The sequence below is a fragment of the Rattus norvegicus genome, chromosome 10 (assembly GCF_036323735.1).
Source record: "Rattus norvegicus strain BN/NHsdMcwi chromosome 10, GRCr8, whole genome shotgun sequence".
Lineage (NCBI taxonomy): Eukaryota > Metazoa > Chordata > Mammalia > Rodentia > Muridae > Rattus > Rattus norvegicus.
In genome coordinates, this window is record NC_086028.1 from 93112327 (window position 1) to 93133429 (window position 21103).

General features: G+C 43.3%; 1 protein-coding gene across 17 annotated transcripts in view; it reads left to right on the forward strand.

Moving 5' to 3' along the window:
• Positions 1 to 21103, forward strand: part of Helz (helicase with zinc finger) — a 165830-nt gene that overhangs the window by 133288 nt on the left and 11439 nt on the right. For 16 of the 17 annotated variants that reach the window (XM_063268757.1, XM_039085638.2, XM_039085642.2 and 13 more), the window contains 7 exons: positions 265 to 316; positions 1060 to 1250; positions 2828 to 3035; positions 4963 to 5042; positions 8863 to 9496; positions 10082 to 10316; positions 11464 to 11980. In XM_063268757.1, coding sequence (XP_063124827.1) covers positions 265 to 316; positions 1060 to 1250; positions 2828 to 3035; positions 4963 to 5042; positions 8863 to 9496; positions 10082 to 10316; positions 11464 to 11980 — 1917 coding nt within the window. Of the gene's footprint in view, positions 1 to 264; positions 317 to 1059; positions 1251 to 2827; positions 3036 to 4962; positions 5043 to 8862; positions 9497 to 10081; positions 10317 to 11463; positions 20388 to 21103 lie in introns of all 17 variants that reach the window. The other variant, XR_010055158.1, reaches the window with a different exon arrangement.

Consider the following 21103-nt stretch of genomic DNA (forward strand, 5'->3'; position numbering starts at 1 on the left):
GTAAATCTGCAAAATACAAAACAAAAAAGGTCTTTAGATGGCGTTAGTTTTGAAGCAGAAAACTGAAGATGCAGCAGCGTTGCCTAAAGGCATGGCCTGATGCAGCTGCCGTGACACGGCTGAGAGCGGTCCAGATTGTAGCCTCGTAATAAAATACTAACTGTGGGCATTTATGTTTTATTTGTGTATGCTTAGGAGCACTTTGTTCTCTAATTTTAAAACACGCTTAGGTTATTTATCATGCATTTGTTTTTGTCTTTAAAGGTGAAAAGCCTCCATCATCCCCAGAATGACCATTTCCAGAATGATGGAATTGGTGAGTAGGAAAGCTAACCCCAGAAAAGCTTGCTTTCGAAAGACTTATTAAGAAAAATGCCACGAGAAAGAGGGTTCTGTCTGCATGTCTGCAAGTCTGCATGTCTGCCTATGCTCTCTTCCCACCCCACCCCAACTCCCGCCCCCAGGCTCTCAGGCATATACAGATACTAGCATTGTATTCTTAGTGAACCCTTTACTCTCTCATGTCAGTGTGTTGATTTTTGAAAAGTGGTCAGATTGTAGCAACCAGCAGACATAGCCTTTTACACAATGTAAGTGTTCACTGGGTATTTCTGTCCTATAAACGTTTCAAGATAAATTTTATTAGGACAATCTTGAGTGCGGTGGTCATACTTGTATAACCTTCACTCCCTGTGTGGCTATGTCCTAAGTTGTATGTGGCAAGTCAGGACCTGGTTCTGAGGAACCGTCTGCTCTAGTCTTAAGGCTGCTGTTTGGAGCTGTTCACTCATGGTTCCCTGTCTTGAAGACTCATCTCCCGCTTCTCCGAAGTTAGCACTGCAGGCTTTGGACAGCGTCCTTCGCACAGCTGCAGCTGATGCTGGAGAGCACCGTGGAGCGGCCGCTCTCTACCGTGCTTTCTTCCGCACACTGGCTCGTTGGTGGAGGGGCTCACGATTCACCTGGGACATGTGTTTTTGCTACTGGATGATTAGAGCATTTCTGTCTAGGTCAACGTGTACAGCTATTGAGTCTCCTTTTTGTTTGTTTGTTTTTCAGTTCAGCCCAACCCTTCCGTACTTATTGGCAATCCTATTAGAGCATATACTCCTCCACCCCCTCTTGGACCGCACCCAAACTTGGGGAAATCTCCAAGCCCCGTTCAAAGAATAGACCCTCACACTGGGACTAGTATTCTTTACGTTCCTGCTGTCTATGGAGGGAATGTAGTTATGTCGGTGCCTTTACCTGTAAGTGGACGTTTCAAATACTTTCTCCTAAATAAGTAGCGGCAGTCCAAAGAGTGTTTGCCAACCTTTGCTTTTCAGGGCTGGGCATCGAACCAAGGGCCAAGGGCGTGCTCAGCCCTCACTGCTGAGCCACACCCTCACACTTTTATTTTATCTTTGCCTTTGCAGCATTCATAAAGTGATTCATGTTTAATTATTAAGTTTTGGAATGACCAAGAGTGTGTATTATTATATGTAATTGGTTTATCAGAGACTACGAAGAAGTCATGGATCTCCTGTTTTGATTCAGAAGCCTTTGAAATCTTCTAAAATGTTTTCCTCTGAGGAGAATGGTATAATCGATGTTTCTGTTTTGTCTTCTGCATTTTATTCTCAGTCATGAACTGTTCCTAAGCATCAGGGTTATTGAGGAGCCAGGGACCTTCGGCTCTCTTGGGTCTGAACTGGTCTGGGGGAACCCACACTGGATGAAACATTAGTGCCACACTACTGAATTCTGAGAAGAGGCTTTTAGAGGGCTTCCATATGATTCACAAATCCACTTTTACTTCCTTTTTGAAATGTTTGGTGGTTATTTTTTTAACTTGTAAATATGTGAATATTTCTAAATTTAGAAGTTTTAGCCTAGGAAAAATTTGATTCAAGTGAAGTTGTTTGAGTGAGAGGTGATCTTGTCAGAGTGCTTTGACACTCCTGCCTGCACCCACAAAGAGAACTGCTGAACTGCAAGCATTCTCATCCTGCGGTAGTCACAGCCTAGCAGCCAAGCAGAGGAATTGTCAGAGGCGAGGGTTTCTCGCCTGCACCTCAGATGCTTCTGATTGTAGCTGTTTCTTTCTGGACAGCCTTGCGACATGATACATGGTCTGCTTTAACAGTCTGTCTAACAGGATTTCTATTTCATTTTACTAGGTCAGAGAAGCTTTTAGGATGTAAGATCTCTGAGATCTGTGTTCAGGAGTAAAACAGTGACAATACCAGTTGTCATTGTCATTCCTATATCTAGGCAAGCTCTTCTGCCTTTGTGATTTAAGGTAGAGTTGAGTCTATCAAAATTTAAATAATGACCTGTTTTTGCCTGCCGTGAGTGAGCATTGGCTAAGTGTTGCTCATGTAAGTTTAGAGTACACTCTTTGAGTTGAGACTCCTTAGTTTCCTCCTGCAACCCTAAAGCAGCCTGTTAAACTAAGTAACCATGAAGCTTGTTTAGAGGTCATTTTCAGGACAACCTGGGACAGGTACACCCATGTGAAGGGGAAAGGATTCAGGGGTGTAAACTGCTTTGATATCTTGGGCAATAGTACTAGTTTCAAGTCCTCATTTTCTTGTAACTCCCATTTTTCTTAACATGCGAATTCAGTGTTCCATTTTCTGTAACCTGCTAAGGGTTTTGAGAGCCAGGTTTTGGCCAGTAAGGATATAAAGCAGTTCTACCCATCTTCCTGTAGAGTGATGAGCATGGTATTTGAGTGAAAGTGTCATCTCTGTGTAGTTGCTTTTGCTAATCTGCAGCACTGTGTCAGTTTGTGTTCAGAAACATTGCTCAGTTCGATTGCTTTGTTTCTTGTAATAACCAGGTGCCGTGGACAGGGTACCAGGGTAGGTTTGCAGTTGATCCTCGGATTATTACACACCAGGCAGCGATGGCCTACAATATGAATTTGTTACACACACATGGGCGTGGGTCGCCAATCCCTTATGGTCTTGGACATCACCCACCTGTCAACCTAGGCCAGCCACAGAATCAGCACGCAGAGAAGGATCAACAGGAGCAAAATCGAAACGGTAGGTCACAATCCTGTTAGAAACCTTGTTGCTTCAGCTCTGTCACCTGTGTTGTGAGGTGAGGTCTGAGGCACTGACCTTGTAAGTTGGTTTGGTCTGGCATGTCTGGTCATTTGCTCCAGGGTCAGCTATAGAGCGCTCTGTTGTTGTCTCTGCCTTAAAGCACATGCTAAGATCGTTTTTTTCAGTGGCACATGTGTGTGCTCATGCTGGCCCGAGTGCTCCAGCTTCGTCCATGCTGCTTAGGAAAATAGGAAGTCTTAAGTGCTCCCACTTTGTTCTCTTCAGAATTGTCTAGTCCAGGCTGTTTTCCATACACAGTGCAGAATCAGCGTACATTAAAAAACAAACAAACAAACAAACAAACAAACAAACAACTAACCAACCAAAAAACCCAAGAACTAACTAGCTGGGTTTTTGTTTGGAAGGCAGCTCTGCTCCCATCACCAACTCACTGCTATACCATTGATTTGGATTGCATCAGGACTTTACAACAGTTTTGGAAGACTTGGAAATTTAACAACATTGAGCCTCTGGGTCTACGGATAGAATATTTGTGTCCCTATCTTTTTAGGTCTTAATTGCTTTCACCATTTAAAAGGAATTTAAATGTAAAGCTTTTGACATATTTTGTAGGGTAGAAGCTGTAACTGTCTTCCTTGTTAATACATTCCAGGTTCTGATGTTATTTTTGTATTTTTATTTAGTTAAATATACTTTGTAATTTCTTTTTAAATTAAAATAGAGCCATGCACTGGGTGGGTGGAGCTTGCTTGTAATCTTAGCACTGGGAAGATTGAGGCCAGAGGATTCTAAAATCCAAGCCAACCTGGGCTACATCGTGGAAAGACCCTGTTGTCTCTGTGTTTGGCGTTTGTAGTTTCTGCAGCTTTCCTCTCAGCTTGCCTAGTTTTTCTTACACACTGGTTTTTAGCTTTGGGCGTTACCATTCTCATTTCTTGACATCAGTGGTAAGTCAGCTTTGACAGGATAGTTAGTTTCCCGAGTTCTAGTGCGGCTGCTAGGGCATCTTTATGAAACAGGGCTTAATTCTTACACAGCTTTTCCTACTTGAGAAGTTAGTCTAATCTACTATAATCATGTTTTGAAAACCATAATTTTGCTTTCTCTGTAATCCATGGCCTTCTTATGCTTCAAATATTTGCAAAGTGTAACTTAGGTTTCTTTGGGATATCTTTACTCAGCACGTGTTGACTGTCGCTGTGACACAGTCTCTAAGAAGGGAAGATGTGCTTTGACTCCTAGTGTTGACGGATTCGGTCCATCCTTGCTTCGTCCCATTGCTGCGGACCTGCGGCCGCACAGCACATTATGACGGCTTGTGTGTTTGTTCAGTTCATGGGAGTAGGGAAGCAAAAAGCCAAAGAGAGATGGGCAGGAATCCCAATGTCCACTTCTGCCCTCTAGTCTCCAAATCCTAGTCCTCCTCTTCCCCACAGAACATGGGCTGGAGAACAAGACACTTCACACTTGGGCCTTCAGGGAGCTTTTAGATCCTAACCCTCACCGTCAGGTTAGATTCTTCAGTAAATTATTTAGGTTTTTGATTAATTACATTTGCAACTGAAACAAAGTGTCAAGCCTTTGTAAACAGGCAGGAATGCCAAGGCCTTTTTTGTGTCTAGTTTTTAAAAAATGAGGCTGTAAATTCCTGGAGAGTGGACCATTTTCTTTTCTATTTGCCAATTTCAGGTTGTTTGCCCTGCCATTTTTCATTTATAACTATTTCTGTTTTGCAGAGAAACTGCAGCTCTGCAGATGGAGGGCTAGAATACACACAGTAGTGTGAAGCCTTAACGGCGGGTTCGTGGTGTCTAAACTTTTCTGCTTTGTCTAGTGTTGAATAGTCACTAGAAATGTAATATTCACTGGAGAAAATTCATGAGGTTTTAAAATATTTTCTTAGGTAAAACTGATACAAATAACCCAGGACCTGAAATTAATAAGATCCGAACACCAGAGAAAAAACCTACAGAACCCAAACAGGTATGCTGCTTACATTAACTGAGAGTGGTCTTAGGGGATAGGGGAGGGTCTGACGGGCCCAGAGCATCTTCTGCTTCTCTGAATCTCTTATGCATATTCTTCCAGAGTAATTCAGTGGGTTGTGCCTCCTTTCTCCTCTCCCACTGTCTGCCATTATGTTATTTCCTTTGCATGCATGTATCTCCTCAGATTGATTCTTTCTTTCCCTCTTTCCTTCTTTCTTGCTTTCATTTTTTTTTTTAAGTTTTAAAGATTTATTTTATTTTATGTGTATAAGTGTTTTTGCCTGCCTGTGTATATGTACTGCATGTGTACCTGTGAAGGTTGGATGAGCCATCAGAGCTCCTGGAACTGCAGTCACAGATGGTTGTGAGCTGCCAGGTGGGTTCTGGGAATTGAGCCTGGGTAACTGCTGAACCATCATGTCTCCATTCCCTTCTTCAGACTTTCTTATTTCAGCAATAGACTTGACATTATAGACACTTCATGAAAAAGAAGATGTCTCATTGACAGTGACCTTAGACAGGGAAGGACTGTGACAGTGACTTCCCTAGTGCCTGTCCTTGTCTTCTCAGTATAGATCCTTACCTTTGTGTCTGCCGATTTGTCTGCCTTTCATGCTTTTGTGTTGGAACAGGTTAGAGAGGACGGTGTCAATGGTTGGGTTAATGCAGCTGAAAGCTCATGTGTTCTAGTGTCAATGGCGCCTGGCTCCCCACCTTTCTTGTGCAGTACCAGGTCCTCTGTCCAGGTTCTGACCCTTCCCAAGCCTGTTACCTCATGACGTGGAGATGGTGGCTGTCACCACCATCAATTGATGACAGTGAATCTCACTTTTTATACATCCTGGAGCCTCTTTGCTTTGCTATCCCAGCCTTAGATGAAATCCTCTGGAGTTTACTGTCTCCCCTGTTCCAGCCACCTCATGACTGCATGTTCTCACCCTTCTCTGCTCTGTACACTTCTGCCCACCGATCCTTCCCACCCTGGTTGCCGTGTAGGTATTCTAGCCTCGCAGATTATCAGAAGACTCTTTCTGCTGTGGCTGTAGCTTAGTGGTAGTGGATGTTGGCCTTACACATACAAGACCCTGGTTCAATGCTCAGTGTCACAAAGGCATAGATAGATAGATAGATAGATAGATAGATAGATAGATAGATAGATAGATAGATAGATAGATAGAGAGATAGAGAGATAGAGAGATAGAGAGATAGAGATAGAGAGATAGAGAATAGAGAGATAGAGAGATAGATAAGCATTCTTCGACCTTCCCCCCTAGTGCCTCTTTTGTTTCTCTCTATGCTGGCACAGGCTAGACCTAGCTCTCTGCACTTCACTGTGGCTGTGAGCCCCATGAACTGTCTCACACAGCTCATAGTTCTGGGGTGTCCAGCATTTGGCTGTCTTACTCCTATTACTTTCTTTAACACGACATTTCTTCTTCCTGAAACTCTCCATTACATGGCCTTCTGTCTTAAGACATTCCCATCTCACCTCTCCTCATGACCCGAGTCCTCAAGTTGTGATTTCCCAGAGATCTGTATGTTCCCACTTCTCTTTGAGGTCTATGGTTGATGGCCATCAACTAATCTAAGTTGTGTCTTTAAGTGCCTACTTCTTGATAAGGACTTCTAATTTAGATCTTCGTCTTCTGCTGGAGCAGCTGTTCTGTCTCCAGTCACAAGTATCCCAAGAGCATCTCTGACTGACAGGTGTTAGCAGGAACTGCAGTGTAAGGGAGGCAGCCAGAGGGGTGCCGCAGGTAAAGTAAACTAATAGTAGGGTCTGCAGCAGCAGTATCTACCACTGTCACCCAGCTCCCATCTGGTCATATGCCTCTTAATACCAAGGCATGGAACTAAATAGAGCTTGGAATACTTTTTTCATGTTTCCTGGGCCCCAAAGTAAAGCATCAGGATATAAAGAAAATGAAACATGTCTAACAGGTAGCCTTGTTAGATTTATATCAGAAATTTAAAGACAGTGTCACAATAGACACTTAGCTATCTTAATTCTAATTTTGATAGCACCTAGAACCAGCACCTAGAAACATGCTGCCTCCAGCTACATCTGCTATTACTACTTCCACTGCAGGGTCCTGACATGTATTTATCTCTCCACACCCTTCTCAAACACTGATGATTGAGAGCGTCTATCTGTAGCCTCCTCCAACCCTCACCCCCATTTCAAGATCATAGAGTATTATGGTCATGAGCTTCCTGTGTATATCAAAGTCACAAGTGTGGGACATATTAAAACAGCAACTTAGCAATAAACAATCATGGCCTGTAACCATAGCCTCATGATTGTGGTCAGAGTGTACAGATCAACATTGTTTTGGAGAGAGTTGTGTCTCTGGCTAATGGAGGTTCTTCATCTACAAGATTCTGAGTGGTATGAGGAAATGTTTACTTATGAAGACCCTCAGTCAGATTCTGAGGAGTGAACAACATGTACAACAACTGCTTAGGGAGGCCAGGCTGGATTCTTAAGAACCTGGGCGTGTTGGTGATGAGATGTGGCTGCTATTAGTATGTGATTGGCATTGCAGCTAAGTGAGATTCCTTGGTCAGTATTCCTAGCTCAAATCAGGAACCAAGCTCCTCCCCCAATCAGCTCCATTTTCTTGGTTATCCTGTTTAGCTTACAGACTTTGGCAGAGCAAACACCCTGCAATTCTCACTGACCATTTTAGCACTGAAACTTACAAGGTGACACATAACAGTTGATGGTGTGGTGTAACAGCTAGAACTGTTTTTGGTTTTTACAGCACATATAGTCAAACTCACATTTCAAGATAGCAATGCTCTTTAACTTCAGACCCTTTCAATGGTGGTACTTCCAGACTTGATGTGTTGAGTCAGTCAGTATTATTGATATCAAGAGTGGGAAACCACCACATAAAGAAGTGAAGTTCTAACTCTGAAGAGAAAATGTGAACCCTTATATCTGCTGTACAGCTGTTCTCTCAGCCTTGGGTTAATCAGCCCAGTCTGTGAAAGCATTCTTCTCTCCCTTGAGCATCCAGTCCTTTTGGAGGGTTCAGCTCCAATGGAAGCCATTGCTTTTCTGAAGCCTTCTTTACGTTTCTTAGTCCTATATCTCACATGACACTCCCCATCATCCCTTCAGTGTCTCATTTGTCTGCATAGCACCTCTGCTGGATTCTAGGCCAGGGGTTAGCAAGCTGTCTTTGGAAATAGCTGGACAAGAACGCTTAGACTTCATGTCAATGTTGCTTTTCAATCTTCAGAATCAAGCACAATGTGCATAGTAGGCCCTTCACAAATATTAAAGAGAAATAATATCAAACTAGGACAGAAGTCAGCTGCCATTATGGTCCTATGAAGACATCATGGTACCTGTTCTTCCACTTGAAAGTTGCTAGAGCCATGGTTTTTATTAATGTTGATTTGTTTGAAGTAGATTTGATATATCAAAACATAAAATCAGTGGGATAGAGCACATTTTATTGATTTATATCTGAAGGAAATTAATGGTTCTCTTTCTAAGGGAGAAACTGTGAAATTGAAAACCATGTAGCAGGGATTAGACTGGCCATTCTAATAAAATGGAAGCAGCTCAGATGGTAGACTCAAATTTAATAAGCCATGTTTCCTGTCATCCTTTTTAATTTATGAGAATATGTTCTCTTATTTGATTGTCAGAAGGTAACTGAGTCTGCACCTACAATTCTCATCACTACTGAAAGAGCTTGTTATATAACCTCCAAGTGGGATGTGGTTGGGAAAGGATGAAAAGCCACCAAACTTGGGGTTTCTGCAGTTTAAAAAATGCTTTTCTTTTCCCCCTCCTCCAGATTGATTTGGAATCAAATCCACAGAACAGAAGTCCTGAATCCCGTCCTGGTGTTGTTTATTCCAATACTAAATTTCCTCGAAAAGATAATCTCAACCCAAGACACATAAATCTTCCTCTTCCTGCGCCACATACACAGTATGCAATCCCTAGCCGCCATTTTCATCCGCTTCCTCAGCTACCCAGGCCACCATTTCCCATTTCCCAGCAGCACACCTTATTAAATCAGCAGCAGAATAATTTGCCTGAACAACCAAATCAGATGACACCTCAGCCAAATCAGGTGGCACCCCAGCCAAATCAGATGGCACCCCAGCCAAATCAGATGGCACCCCAGCCAAATCAGGTGGTCCAGCAGCAGAACCAGGCACCTCCACAGGCTCCACAGCCAGCACCTCAACTCTCTCCTGCATTTCAGGCGGGGCCCACCAATGCATTTTTCAATAATGCAGTTGCTCATCGACCACAGTCTCCTGCTGCAGAGGCTGTGGGTCCTGAGCAGCAGGTGCCTCCTGGGCTGTCCGACGGCCACAGTCCACTGAGAGCCATCACACAGCCTGGCCCCATCCTAGCATCACCTTTGAACAACTTTGTTGATGAGAGCTCTCCAGGATTGCCTATAGAAGAAGCTTTGGGTAAGCTTGCCTATCTCGATGTCAAATCTGAAGAGTTCCTGAGTTATTTGTCGAACATGGCATGTCTTATACATACAGTATTAGTCTAGGCCAAGATTGACTCATGTCTCCAGAAAACCCAACCAATTAGTATAATAAAATTCGGCTTCATGTCATTTGTGTACATGTGTGTATACTAAGTATCCAGTTAACATCCTTTACACTATGTGTATACTAAGTATCCAGTTGACATCCTTTACACTATGTGTATACTAAGTATCCAGTTGACATCCTTTACACTATCTATGTGTATACTAAGTATCCAGTTGACATCCTTTACACTATCTATGTGTATACTAAGTATTCAGTTGACATCCTTTACACTATCTATGTGTATACTAAGTATCCAGTTGACATCCTTTATACTATCACCAAGGAGGGAGAGGCAGCACCTAAGCTCTGGGCTTTGGGATATTACTTTTACCCAATTAAAAATTGTAGCTATTTCTTTGTCTTTGTGGAGAAAATCTGGATGTAAAAGTCTTTGCAGAAATTAACTTGAAGCTCCAAATGGACAAAAACCATCTTTCACACCCACTTCTGCAGATCGAGTGCATGGAAGTGTAGCTCTGGAGACACTGAGGCAGCAGCAGGCACGGCTACAGCAGTGGAGTGAGCACCATGCCTACCTGAGCCAGGGTGGCATCCCGTATTCACACCATCACCATCCTCACCTCGCCCATCTTCCCCAGACTCCCATTAGCCTCCACCAGCCACCAGTGAGAGCAGAGTGGAAAGTCGCCGGCAGGGCTGACGATGAAACAGAGACAACATTCTCAAGGTATTCCAGGAGGCTGGGTCCAGCCCTGAACACGAACTGCATGCTCTTGAGTAACCCTGGTGTGGGCCTTGTTGGTGGTTACTACAGATTTCTTTTCGTTGACTCTAAAATATGGAAAATTTAGAACTCACTCTCATACAAATCTGGGCCTGAAGAATCTACAACTTTAGCTTTTGCTTTATTGTCTGTTATGCAAAAGAAACTGTCACCAGGAATGGGTGTTTTATTGTTTGTTTGTTTGCTTAGTAAATAAAAGAATGAGAACAGAAGTAAATTTGTAGTTAAAACTTAAAAAGTATAAATTTATTATTAGCTTTCTATCTAGTAGGTAGATGTCTACCTTCTGGAGATGTAGGTGTTCTCAGGGTTCATGCCTAACTGTATTTGTGGCCAGCATCATGTGACTATGAACTGCTTCCTCATCCTCTCTGAATAATACCCACTGTTACTGTGTACAGTTTTTTATTTTGATTGTTTTTTTTTAAACTTCATGTGTGTGAGTGTTTTGTGTTTGTGTATGGTCTGTGTACTGTGGCTTGTGTGGTACCAGAGGAAGCCAGAGTAGGGCATTGGATCCCCTAAAATTGAGTTACAGGTGGTTGTAAGCTACCACAAGGGTGTTGAGACCAGAATTGGGGTCCTCTGTAAGAGTGCAGGTGTTTTTAACTGATGAGCTATATCTCCAGCCTCTTACTGATGTGTGTGTGTGTGTGTGTGTGTGTGTGTGTGTGTGTGTGTGTGTGTGTGTGTGTCGGGTCAGAGGACAACCTGTGGGGAGTTGGTTTTTCTATTTGAATTGTCAGACTTGGTGCCCAGCATCTATATCGGCTGAGCTATCTCCCTATCCCTTTCTGTTTTCATGTTGAGGTAAGAATGGATCTTTTCATGCAAAAGTTAAAAAAAAAGAACCCCCAAAAAGAACACTCCCCCAGAATACCAAAAAGCAATTAGGTAATTGACATCTTTCCTGAGTAGCTCCAGTTGAGTCACTCTTGGGTGCTAGTACTTAGTTTTGGATTAATTAATGCCATCCCTAATTAGGCCCTGTGATTTGGTTTGCAGAAATGACACACATGGTTGACTCTGCTTTCCATGGTGTAGTGTGGATTCTCCTTTGCCTTCCCTCATATTCTCTGTCTCTGTGTAGGTTTCAAGACTTACTCAGAGAGCTGTCCCATCGGGATCAAGGTGACACTGGAGAGCTAGCTGAAATGCCACCGCCTCAGTCAAGACTTCTGCAGTACAGACAAGTGCAGCCTCGAAGCCCACCAGCAGTCCCGTCGCCCCCTTCCTCTACAGACCACAGTAGCCACTTTGCTAACTTTAATGACAACAGCAGAGACATCGAAGTAGCCAACAGCCCAGCATTCCCACAGCGCCTCCCACCTCAGCTATTCGGCCCCCCTTATTCGTTGCAATCTGAACACCTTGCCCCTCCCCCTCTGAAATACCTGGCTCCGGAAGGAGCATGGAATTTTGCTAACTTGCAGCAGAATCATTTAATAGGGCCGGGCTTTCCCTATGGCCTACCTCCATTGCCTCCCCGGCCACCACAGAACCCTTTTATACACATCCAGAACCATCAACACGCTGTTGGTCAAGAGCCATTTCACCCACTGCCATCTCGAGCAGTGTCTTCTTCTTCGCTCCCCAGCCTAGAAGAGGTAAACATCCAATGCTCTTCTATCTTGGGCTTATCTGTCTGTGAGCAAACGCTGCCCCTGTTTATCCTATTTACCCACTTGATAAAAGGAGGTTTCATCAGACAGAGCATCTTTAAAAAATAATCCTTTCTGAAAAATACTTATCTTTCTGTGCTGTTTCAGCTTTTGTGTGTGGTATTGTTGAACATGAAGCCTCTTAAAAATATTTTATCGCTGTTTTGGCATGCTTTACATCAGAGGACTCTATATAGTAGCCTTTCTAATCTCTGGGCATGGATAGACCTTGGTGGCTTATCTTTTATTAGGTTGATCTTGCTAACTAGTACTTTTTAACTAGTGCTGCTTTTTCCAGTGAGTGTCAGTTCCAAGTGCTGGTTCTTCCTCTATCATTCTGAGCTTTTAGTTGAATGTTATTTATGAAGTCGTAAGCACCTAGTCAGGCCAGTTTCCAAATGCCAGAACATTCTGTCAGTTAACATAAGGCTGCTAAGACGGCATCAGGAGATAGATGCAGCTTTCACCACAAGATTCTCAGCTGCTCATGCACAGCTGCACTGATGTGGAACTTTTAGTGATTTCAGGGGTTAACGTTTCCAAAATAGGGCTGGAAGGCTCAGCACAGAACACCTCTGGGTACCCTTCCAGAAGACCTGGGCACTTCGCAGCACCTACGTGGTGACTCATAACCTTCTGTATGTAATTCTAGTTTCAAGGGAGCTGGCACTTCTTCTGGATTCTTTGGACATCTGCAGGCAAAACATGCATACATATAAGTAAACAAGTTTCCCAGCTGTATACTGTGTAGACTGTTAACTGTCTAGCTGTTCCCAGTTAGCTTACAGGGACTAAGAGTCAGACTGTGTAAAGGGAATGGTAGTTAATTGTTAGAGGTGTTTGTCTGAGACAGGGCTCAGTATGTGGCCTAAACTGGTCTTCTATTCAAGTCCTCTGATCTTGGCCTCCCACACTTGGATTGCAGGCATATACCCCCATACCCGGCAATTGAGGGACCTGAATGAAATGTCTTTCTTTGAAACAGGGACTCAGTGTGAGCTCAAAATGGCCTTGAACCAGTAATTGTCCTACTTGAGCTCCAGGATTACAGACTTGAGCCACACGGCCAGTAAACAGATCTGATACAATCTTCCAGTGAGCTGTGAGGAGAGTCAATCAAATCAGTTCTGTGAGAATGAGGCCTCTTCTGCTTCCCCTGGCTGAAAGGGCTGATATTCAGGGCTGCCACAGAGCTGGAGAACAGAGAATATGACCCTTACCACAGAATTTGTTGTTTTTATGAAATTCTCTGGTTTTTCTTGACTCAATGTTCTCATAGAAGCTACAGGCTTTAGTTTCTTAGTGCAAAGGGCCGTTTGCCACAGTTGGCAGTGTTTGTTGTTTTAAGGAGTCGCACTGAGCTGCTCTCCCGGTCCCTCTCCTCTCTTGCTGGATGCACTCCTGGCAGTTGTGTGGGCCGTGTTGCAGCTCTCACAGGCCTCACAGCTTATGCTTTGCAGGGAGCACTTCACACACTGAAGTCGTCTACTTTAATCACTGATCTTTTTAAGTGGTCCATGATTTGGGAATTTAAGTTCTTTGTACTCTGATGCTTTCAGTGTTTGGTTTCTTTGTGTCACTGTGAGCATATAAATATGCGTCTTCACTTGTCACTGACTTCATTTGCTTTGCAAAACACTTGGTCATTTCTTCTTACACCGGGTTCCCGAGCGATGACTAAGCTGCAGCAATTGAAGAAATTCTTTGACAAGGAAAGCATTATTTTTACCACATTGTAGATTTTTGGCATTTTCAATGTATTAGGGTAAGTTCTTTGTATTCAAAGTGATTTCGCATGAAGCATTTCTCACAATGAATGACATATGCTCATACTGTTTATTTCCAACCATTTAAAGCAATTTCTTTAACAATTCAGAGAAAGTTGCTTTCTTCCCAGTTGGATTCTTTTATTCCAAGAATCCTTGGCAGATTAATCTCATGCGATGAAAGTGCTTAGATGTTAGCATAACGCTTCCCTCGAGTGGAGAGCTGTCTTCATCCCTTCACTCCTAGTTGGAACCTCACCACTAGCTAGACGGAGCGTTCTTGTGGAACAACAGAGTGCTCACATAGCACTGCGCTGTGCCCCCGTTTCAGGGAAGAGCAAATGCAGTCAGCAGAACTCCAGTATTAGCTGGCCGGCCTCCAAGGGCGAGTTTTGGTTTTCCAGGCTGGAGACACTGCTGGTGGTTAAGGGCACTTACTGTTCTTGCAGAGGACCGGGTTCTGTACTCAGCGCCCAGAAGTGGAGCCCCAGAGGACCAGACACCCTCTTCTGGTCTCTGCAGGCTCCTGCGAGCACGCGGAGCACATGTACTCGTGCAGGCTTACTAAACCTGTACACAGAATGATTGATTTGGACGGCTGATTTTGATATTGTGAAAATGTTCATTTTGCATGATGACTGTATGGCCTCACCTCTGAGGAAGAAGCGACTCTCCAGGGTATCCTGTAGTGAAGTCACTTTCTGGACTTGGCGCTTATTTTTCTCCTTCAGTCTCTGTTCTGTACCAGAGTGACACTCTCAATTCAGACGAGGCTTAATGCTGTAACCAACACTGTGAACCTAGAGATAGTATGAAGCTTCTGACCTCTTCCTCTTCCTGTTCTGTATGTGTGGAAGGAAGAGGAGGTGGCCATTTCGAGAGTTTCCTACTAGAAGTTTAGAATATCGTCAATTCTTTCTCTTCTGTATATGCCTCTAAAGCCTACTTTTGATTTCTCTTTGAAGTATATCAAACTTATAGCTTAAATTGGAAGGAATTTTATCACTGACATTCTTTGAGGTGCTCCTTTAGGAAACAGTCTGAGCTCCTATGTGTTAATTGTTCTCCCTCTCTCTGCTCCCTACCGTTCATTTTGTGTGTTTCTCTTTAAAATCTCTAGTGTCGTCATTTCTGGCTCCCTGGGTTGTTGTTTTGTCTCAAGCTCTGTTCATTGTTATGAATGCAAGCTTCTCCCATTATACCTTCCAGGCATTTCATCCTGAAAGACAAATCCTCATTCTCCTTAAGTGGCCGTAGATTTGTCAAGTTAAGAATTTCCGTTTACCACAGACTTGCAGTGCTGACACTGGCACAAAGCGCGCTCCTCCATCTCAGATGCTCTTCAGTCTGAAATAGTCTGATTAAAGAAATAAATGGAGAAAATGAAAAATGCTCTTCAGATTGTCACTGCACCAGTCAGAACTGGTTTCTGGAATTGCACATTTTTGTTTGCAGTGAGATATTATCATAAAAGCCTCGTGAGAGAATTGGATCCCTGCTAGGGGTTTGGCTGGTGGTCAGGCACTTGCTCAGCATGCTTAAGACTGCTCAGTTCTCCAGTTCTGGTGGGAGTGGGTGGCTGCCCATTCTGGTCAGTGGTCAGTCAGTCAGTGTTAGAGTTGACGACGCCTCTGCTCTGGCCCTGCTGTGAAACACTTCTTGTTTTAGATCCTGGCTTTTGAACTTTGCTTATTTTCATTTTTCTCTTAAGCACTTGTGGTTGCGCATTCATTAGTTTAGATCTCACTGTGTTCTCTGGCCGTGTTTGCTCCTGGGTCCCCCTTGGAGCCAAGTGTCCTGCGGGAAGGCTATCATCCTGACCAAGGGCTGGGAGAGCTCGCTTCTTCTCACTGTCGATGTACATATTGATGGCTTGTGATTTGTGTTGTGGAACCAGTTGGAAATATTGTTGTCTTCTTGGCTAGTAAACCTCCTAGAACAAGGAACAGTGATCAACAGATCAGTAAGCTAGACCACTCTTCGTTCCAATTTGTCAAAGGTAATCACTGAGATGAGCCATTGGGCTTTACTTAAAGTTCCCAACACCATAATATGAGTTGAGATTCCCATTAGAGCACTTAGTTTTACCTTAGTGATTGGCCTTGGGAGCATAATTATAAATATAGAAGTTTTCATAATATGCTAACCTTTCCCCCAGTTGTTTATTTAAATGCATTCGTATGAAAAGATTTGCTAACCTTAACATTGCAGCTATGTCTTAGAGTAGCGAGCAAGCTAGGAATTTTACTTAAATTGACAACTATATTAATACAAATTTGTACACAAATTTAGTAACTTTCTTACGTAGAGTTCCTATATTAACTATAGTTCATACATTCATGTTTTTGAAATGTTAGTATTACAGCTTACTATTTATAAAGAAATACTAACAGTACAAATTTAAAGTAAAACCATATGTTTGGTGACATAATGATGTCATAGTTCCACCTCGGAGAATTTTTAAAAAAGATTTTATTTTGTGTTTGTGAGTGGTTGCCTGTGATTATGTATGTGCAACATGTGTGTGTCTGGTGCCCAAGGAAGCCAGAAGAGGACATTGGCTCCCTGTAACTGGAGCTGTGGACAGTTGTGAGCTGCAGTGTGGATGCTGGGAACTGAACCCTGTTCTCTGGATGAGCTATAAGTGCTCCTCCCCACGGAGCCACCGCTCTGTCTCTGGGAGCACTTCCTTTAACTCCTTGTTTATCGTTGTCGTTATCGAGTATTAGGGATTGAAGCTGGATCCTCATGTGTACCAGACCAAGAGCTGCTCCCTGAGCTCCATCCCAGCTCTGTTTGTTTTCACTTCAAGACAGAGTCTCACTGTATCACAGGCCAGCCTGGGGCTTGGTGTCTATAGCCAAGTTGGACTTGAACTTTCCATCCTCCTGCCTCAGCCTCCTGAATAACTGGGATAACAGACTTGTTCCAACAGACCTGGCAACTCATTATTTTCCTAATATTTTAAATTACACGTGTTTTATTTGTGTGTGTGTGTGTGTGTGTGTGTGTGTGTGTGTGTGTGTGTGTGTGTGTGTGTGAAGTAGGAGGTGGGAGGACAACTTACCCACTGAGCCATCTCAACAGCTCCTGGGCACTTATTTTTAAAGGAGACTGAGGCACAGAAATGTTGATCCTGTCTGGGGTCAGCATTAATGAAGTGGAAATGTGTGCTTAGCAGGAAAGTGTAGGGAGCAAGGAATGACTCCAGCTCTCAGAGCCGGATGCTGCGGGGAGCACATATTTTTGGGACAAAGAGTTACATTTTTAGCCATCTAAATTTTTCCCTTTTTGTGGGGGTGGAAGAAGCAATTCTTCCATTCTGGAAATCCATCTCATTCTAGCTGCTGAATGTTTGGATTTTCAGACGACTAACTCTGAGCCCTCAAATCTCAGGAATTAACAATAAGCAATTCATTTCCCAGTACTCTCTAAGAGCTGAGCGAAAGTTCTCTGATGCTCTTCTTTTGAAAAGCTGAAAACCTTAGTTGTGGTCATTTTGATCCTCCAGAGAGAAAGCTGTTCCCAGTTGAAGGGTCTTCTGAACTGGTTTATATTTGGCTCAAACCGGCTCTGTCATTTCCTTGTAGGAGGTGTCTTCATAGACCAACTGTCCCCACTGAAAATGAGTCGAGAAGTTGAAGCAGCCCAGAATGCCACAGTGATGCAGACAGATTTCTCTTAGCTGTAGTGTTGTTTTGGTTTTCGTGTCTCCTCCATGACTCACTGTTTGGGTGGAGGAAAAGACTGTTGGCAATCTCCCAAGTGTCCTTTCCTGAGAGGGGTTCCTCACAAGGTGCTTCTCTTTATGTGAGCCTTCCTGAAGGGCATGGAGACACAGCATCCCAGGTCACAGACGACCCTCAGCCACCTGAAGTCCTCTCTTCCTTTGGTAATCTTCATCCCAATCTTTCTCCATCTTTCCTTGTGAGACTTCTGTTAGTAAGGTGCTGGATGTCTAGAATTCTCCACGTCTCACTTTCTCCTGTCATATTTTAAAGTGCTTATGTTCTCTACTTGGGGGAATTTCTTCTTTTTCAAGTCTATTTCTCTCTATTGCATTTTACATTGGCTCAGTGGCTGGAAGCTTTTTCATCACTAAGAAAGAAATTGAAGCAATTATTCAGGATTATTTTACTCACCCCACAGCCCTGCCCTGTGCTGACCATTGTGCCCAGGCCTTGGACATAGAATGCAGGCCCTCACCTTCCATGCAGACCATTCCCCACAGACCTTTGTTCTGAGTCTACAATTGCAATACTTAGTCCATGAATACCACTAGGGTTTGTTGTTTTATTTTGGCTTATATTTGTAATAAAACTAAGTTACTACTTTGAAAAAGCACTTTTGGGCATCAGTTTTCACTTGCTTCAGCCCTTGTCTGTCACACTGTAATCCCTTCATCCTGCTTTCTTTTTTAGATATCTTTGTACCAAACCGTAGGTATGCTACTTCAAATGTAAGATGATAAAACCTCGTGGGGATTTAAATTAAAATGTTAGTGGAGCATGAGAGAGCTCCACAGTTGGAAGTTTCTTCTTCAAACAGTGAGAAAATGAAAAGATTCATTTAAATAAATAATCAGTTGTTAAATATGAGATTCTAAGAGTTTTCATGATACAGAAAGACATCTATGACTTTTTAAAAAAGATTTATTTATTTTTATTTTATGTCCATGGCGTTTTGCTCGCATGCATGTAAGTGTGCATGCCTGGTGCCCACGAGACCAGAAGAGACTGCCAGATGCCTTGGAAAAGAGTCATGGTGGTTGCCAGCCACCATGTGGGTACTGGGAACTCAGCCCAGGTCCTTTGCAAGAGCCTTTCGTGTTCCAAACCGCTGAGGCGTTTCTTCAGCCTCTGTCTCTCTCATGTTAATGAGAAATTACCAAGCCAAATAGAATACGATTTGTTTTCAGAGAGTGTGCGTATTCATGTGCAAGTGGAAGGAAGTGTACACGATGGGTAGTTTCCCACACTGGGATGGTAACTTGTTGGCTGAGGTGAGGCACCAGGTACCAGCCAGTCTGCCCCAGTGCTTGTAGTATTTCCCAACAACTTTCCTGGCTGGTGCTGTTGATGGCTGTGGCTTTAGTCTTTTGTTTCATTAGAGATGCCAAATAGTATTTTAAAAGTTTTGATTTTTTTCTTCTGTGTTTACTTTTCTTATATGAAGAAGGACATTGAGGATGATAAAATACTAAATACTAAAATACAGTCTATATGGGAAAGGCAGATAAATAATTTATTGTCCTGTATTCATTTTTAGGCTAGTATCCAGTATACAAGCAGGATTCAAGGATGGCTGTTGAGGCCTTTTTCTTGTTTTTACTTTGAATATCATTATGAATCAAGCATCATTACGTATTTGAATTTCCAGCGTATTGTAGTTACACTGTTTGATATCTCATTCTGTATCTGGACCCTAATCTTTTAAGAATCCCATTCTGGTTCCTGTTTTCCAGATGTCTGTGCATAATGCAGATCAATGGCTTATTGTGTGTTAGAAAGTAAGCAGGCGGCACGTCTGAGCTCATGGACTGCTGTCACAGCAGCATCGGAGGGAATGTGAAGTGCTTAAAGTAGAAAAGAGACAAGATGTCAGATGAGAGCCCTAGGCCACCACCTTAAGAAATCGTAAAAGGAAGAGCGAGATAGACTCCAGGAAACGAGACTGATGAAGAGATTCAGTATTGCAGAGAACATTAGAGAAGAAAGAGTCCGTGAAACCCACAGTTGGTCCTCTGTAAAGGGAATGCAAATAGCATTTAGCAAGATTAGTGAGGGCCTAACTTCTTCTGCACGCTCCTCTTTCTCTCTCCCTCTGCCTGCTGAATATCTAGATGTCATTACTGACCCTCATGCGTGCCGCTGGTTAGTGCCGAAATTCTTTCTGCTTTGAGTCCCGTGAATCCATGAGTTGAAGGCCGTAAAGGTCTGGGGGACTCCTCAGGCATTTCCAGTGGGAAGCTATGCCTCACTTTTGTCTCCCCAAATGCTGATATCTTGGGGTCTTGTTTGGAATCTGTCTGAAGCATTGTTGACTCACTTGATGATATTCCGGTGCCTGTGCTCAAACTGTATCGTGTTAGTGTAGACAGACTGGACTTTTGGTCCTTGAGTAGATAGGGCCAATGACTGCTTAATTGTAGAAAATGGAGTGTTAGCCTTCTGAGACCCTAAGACTGAGAATCCAGAGTCTCGAGGAGAATTGAGGCAGGATAGAAAGATGGAAAATTATGGGAGACATGGAGGGGAAGGAGTCCCTCACCCACCTGCTAATCACGGACTCCCTAGGTGTCCTTCTCTAGGCTGCAGCAGCTGCTCCAGGAGGGACAGGTGCACAGTGGCACTCTCTTCCCCTTGGAAAGCAGCGAGCCTGACCCATGCGTTTAGCCATGTCTGCCCTCCTGAGTGCCCCCTTCTCTCAACTCCTGAGCTTCAGTCTGTGACAAATACTCAGCCCCCAAGACGGACAAGAGGAAATAGCCTGGCCATACCAGGAACAAAAGGAAGGATGCCACCACAGACGAGGTGTCTCTGAAAGGATGGTACTAGGAGGCTTGCAAACAGTCTTCAACAGCGTAGGTAAGATGGCCACAGACTTTCCAAAACTCACCAACAGTGAAATAAATGTCATAGTGTCATAGGAGTGATCAGATAGCCGCTAAAATTGAATTTATGATTTAAAAAAATAACTCTTTTTTTTTTTTTTTTTGGAGCTGGGGACCGAACCCAGGGCCTTGCGCTTCCTAGGTAAGCGCTCTACCACTGAGCTAAATCCCCAGCCCCAAAAAAATAACTCTTAAAGAGATAAATAACTCTAGGCCAGAGCTGTTTCACTACTGAATTTCTCCAAATATGTAAAGAAGAAACTCTACTAATTACAGTCATTGCCAGAGAATGGAAGGGAAAAATCTGTCAATTCGTTTGCATGAAGCTGCCATTACTGTTTCCAAAGCAAGACGGAGACAGTACACAAAAGAAAAGAAAACTATAGGCTGATTTCTATGATGAGAACTATCCTCAACAGAATAGTAAATTGAATTCAGCCAGGCCTGAAGAGAACAACACACCATGACCCTGGGCAGCTCATCTGGCTGATGCTGTAGTTGGAAGTAAATCAGTGCATTACCTACCATGTTAACTGTCCGGGGGAAATCACATTCTCTTATCAGTAGATATCTCCCCTTCTGGAAACAAACAGCCCTCCACCCTCCTTACCACCGACCTACACACATTCACACAAAGTGGAAACTTGCAACCTCAGAAACATCCAGCGGCCAGCATCATAGTTGACAGGA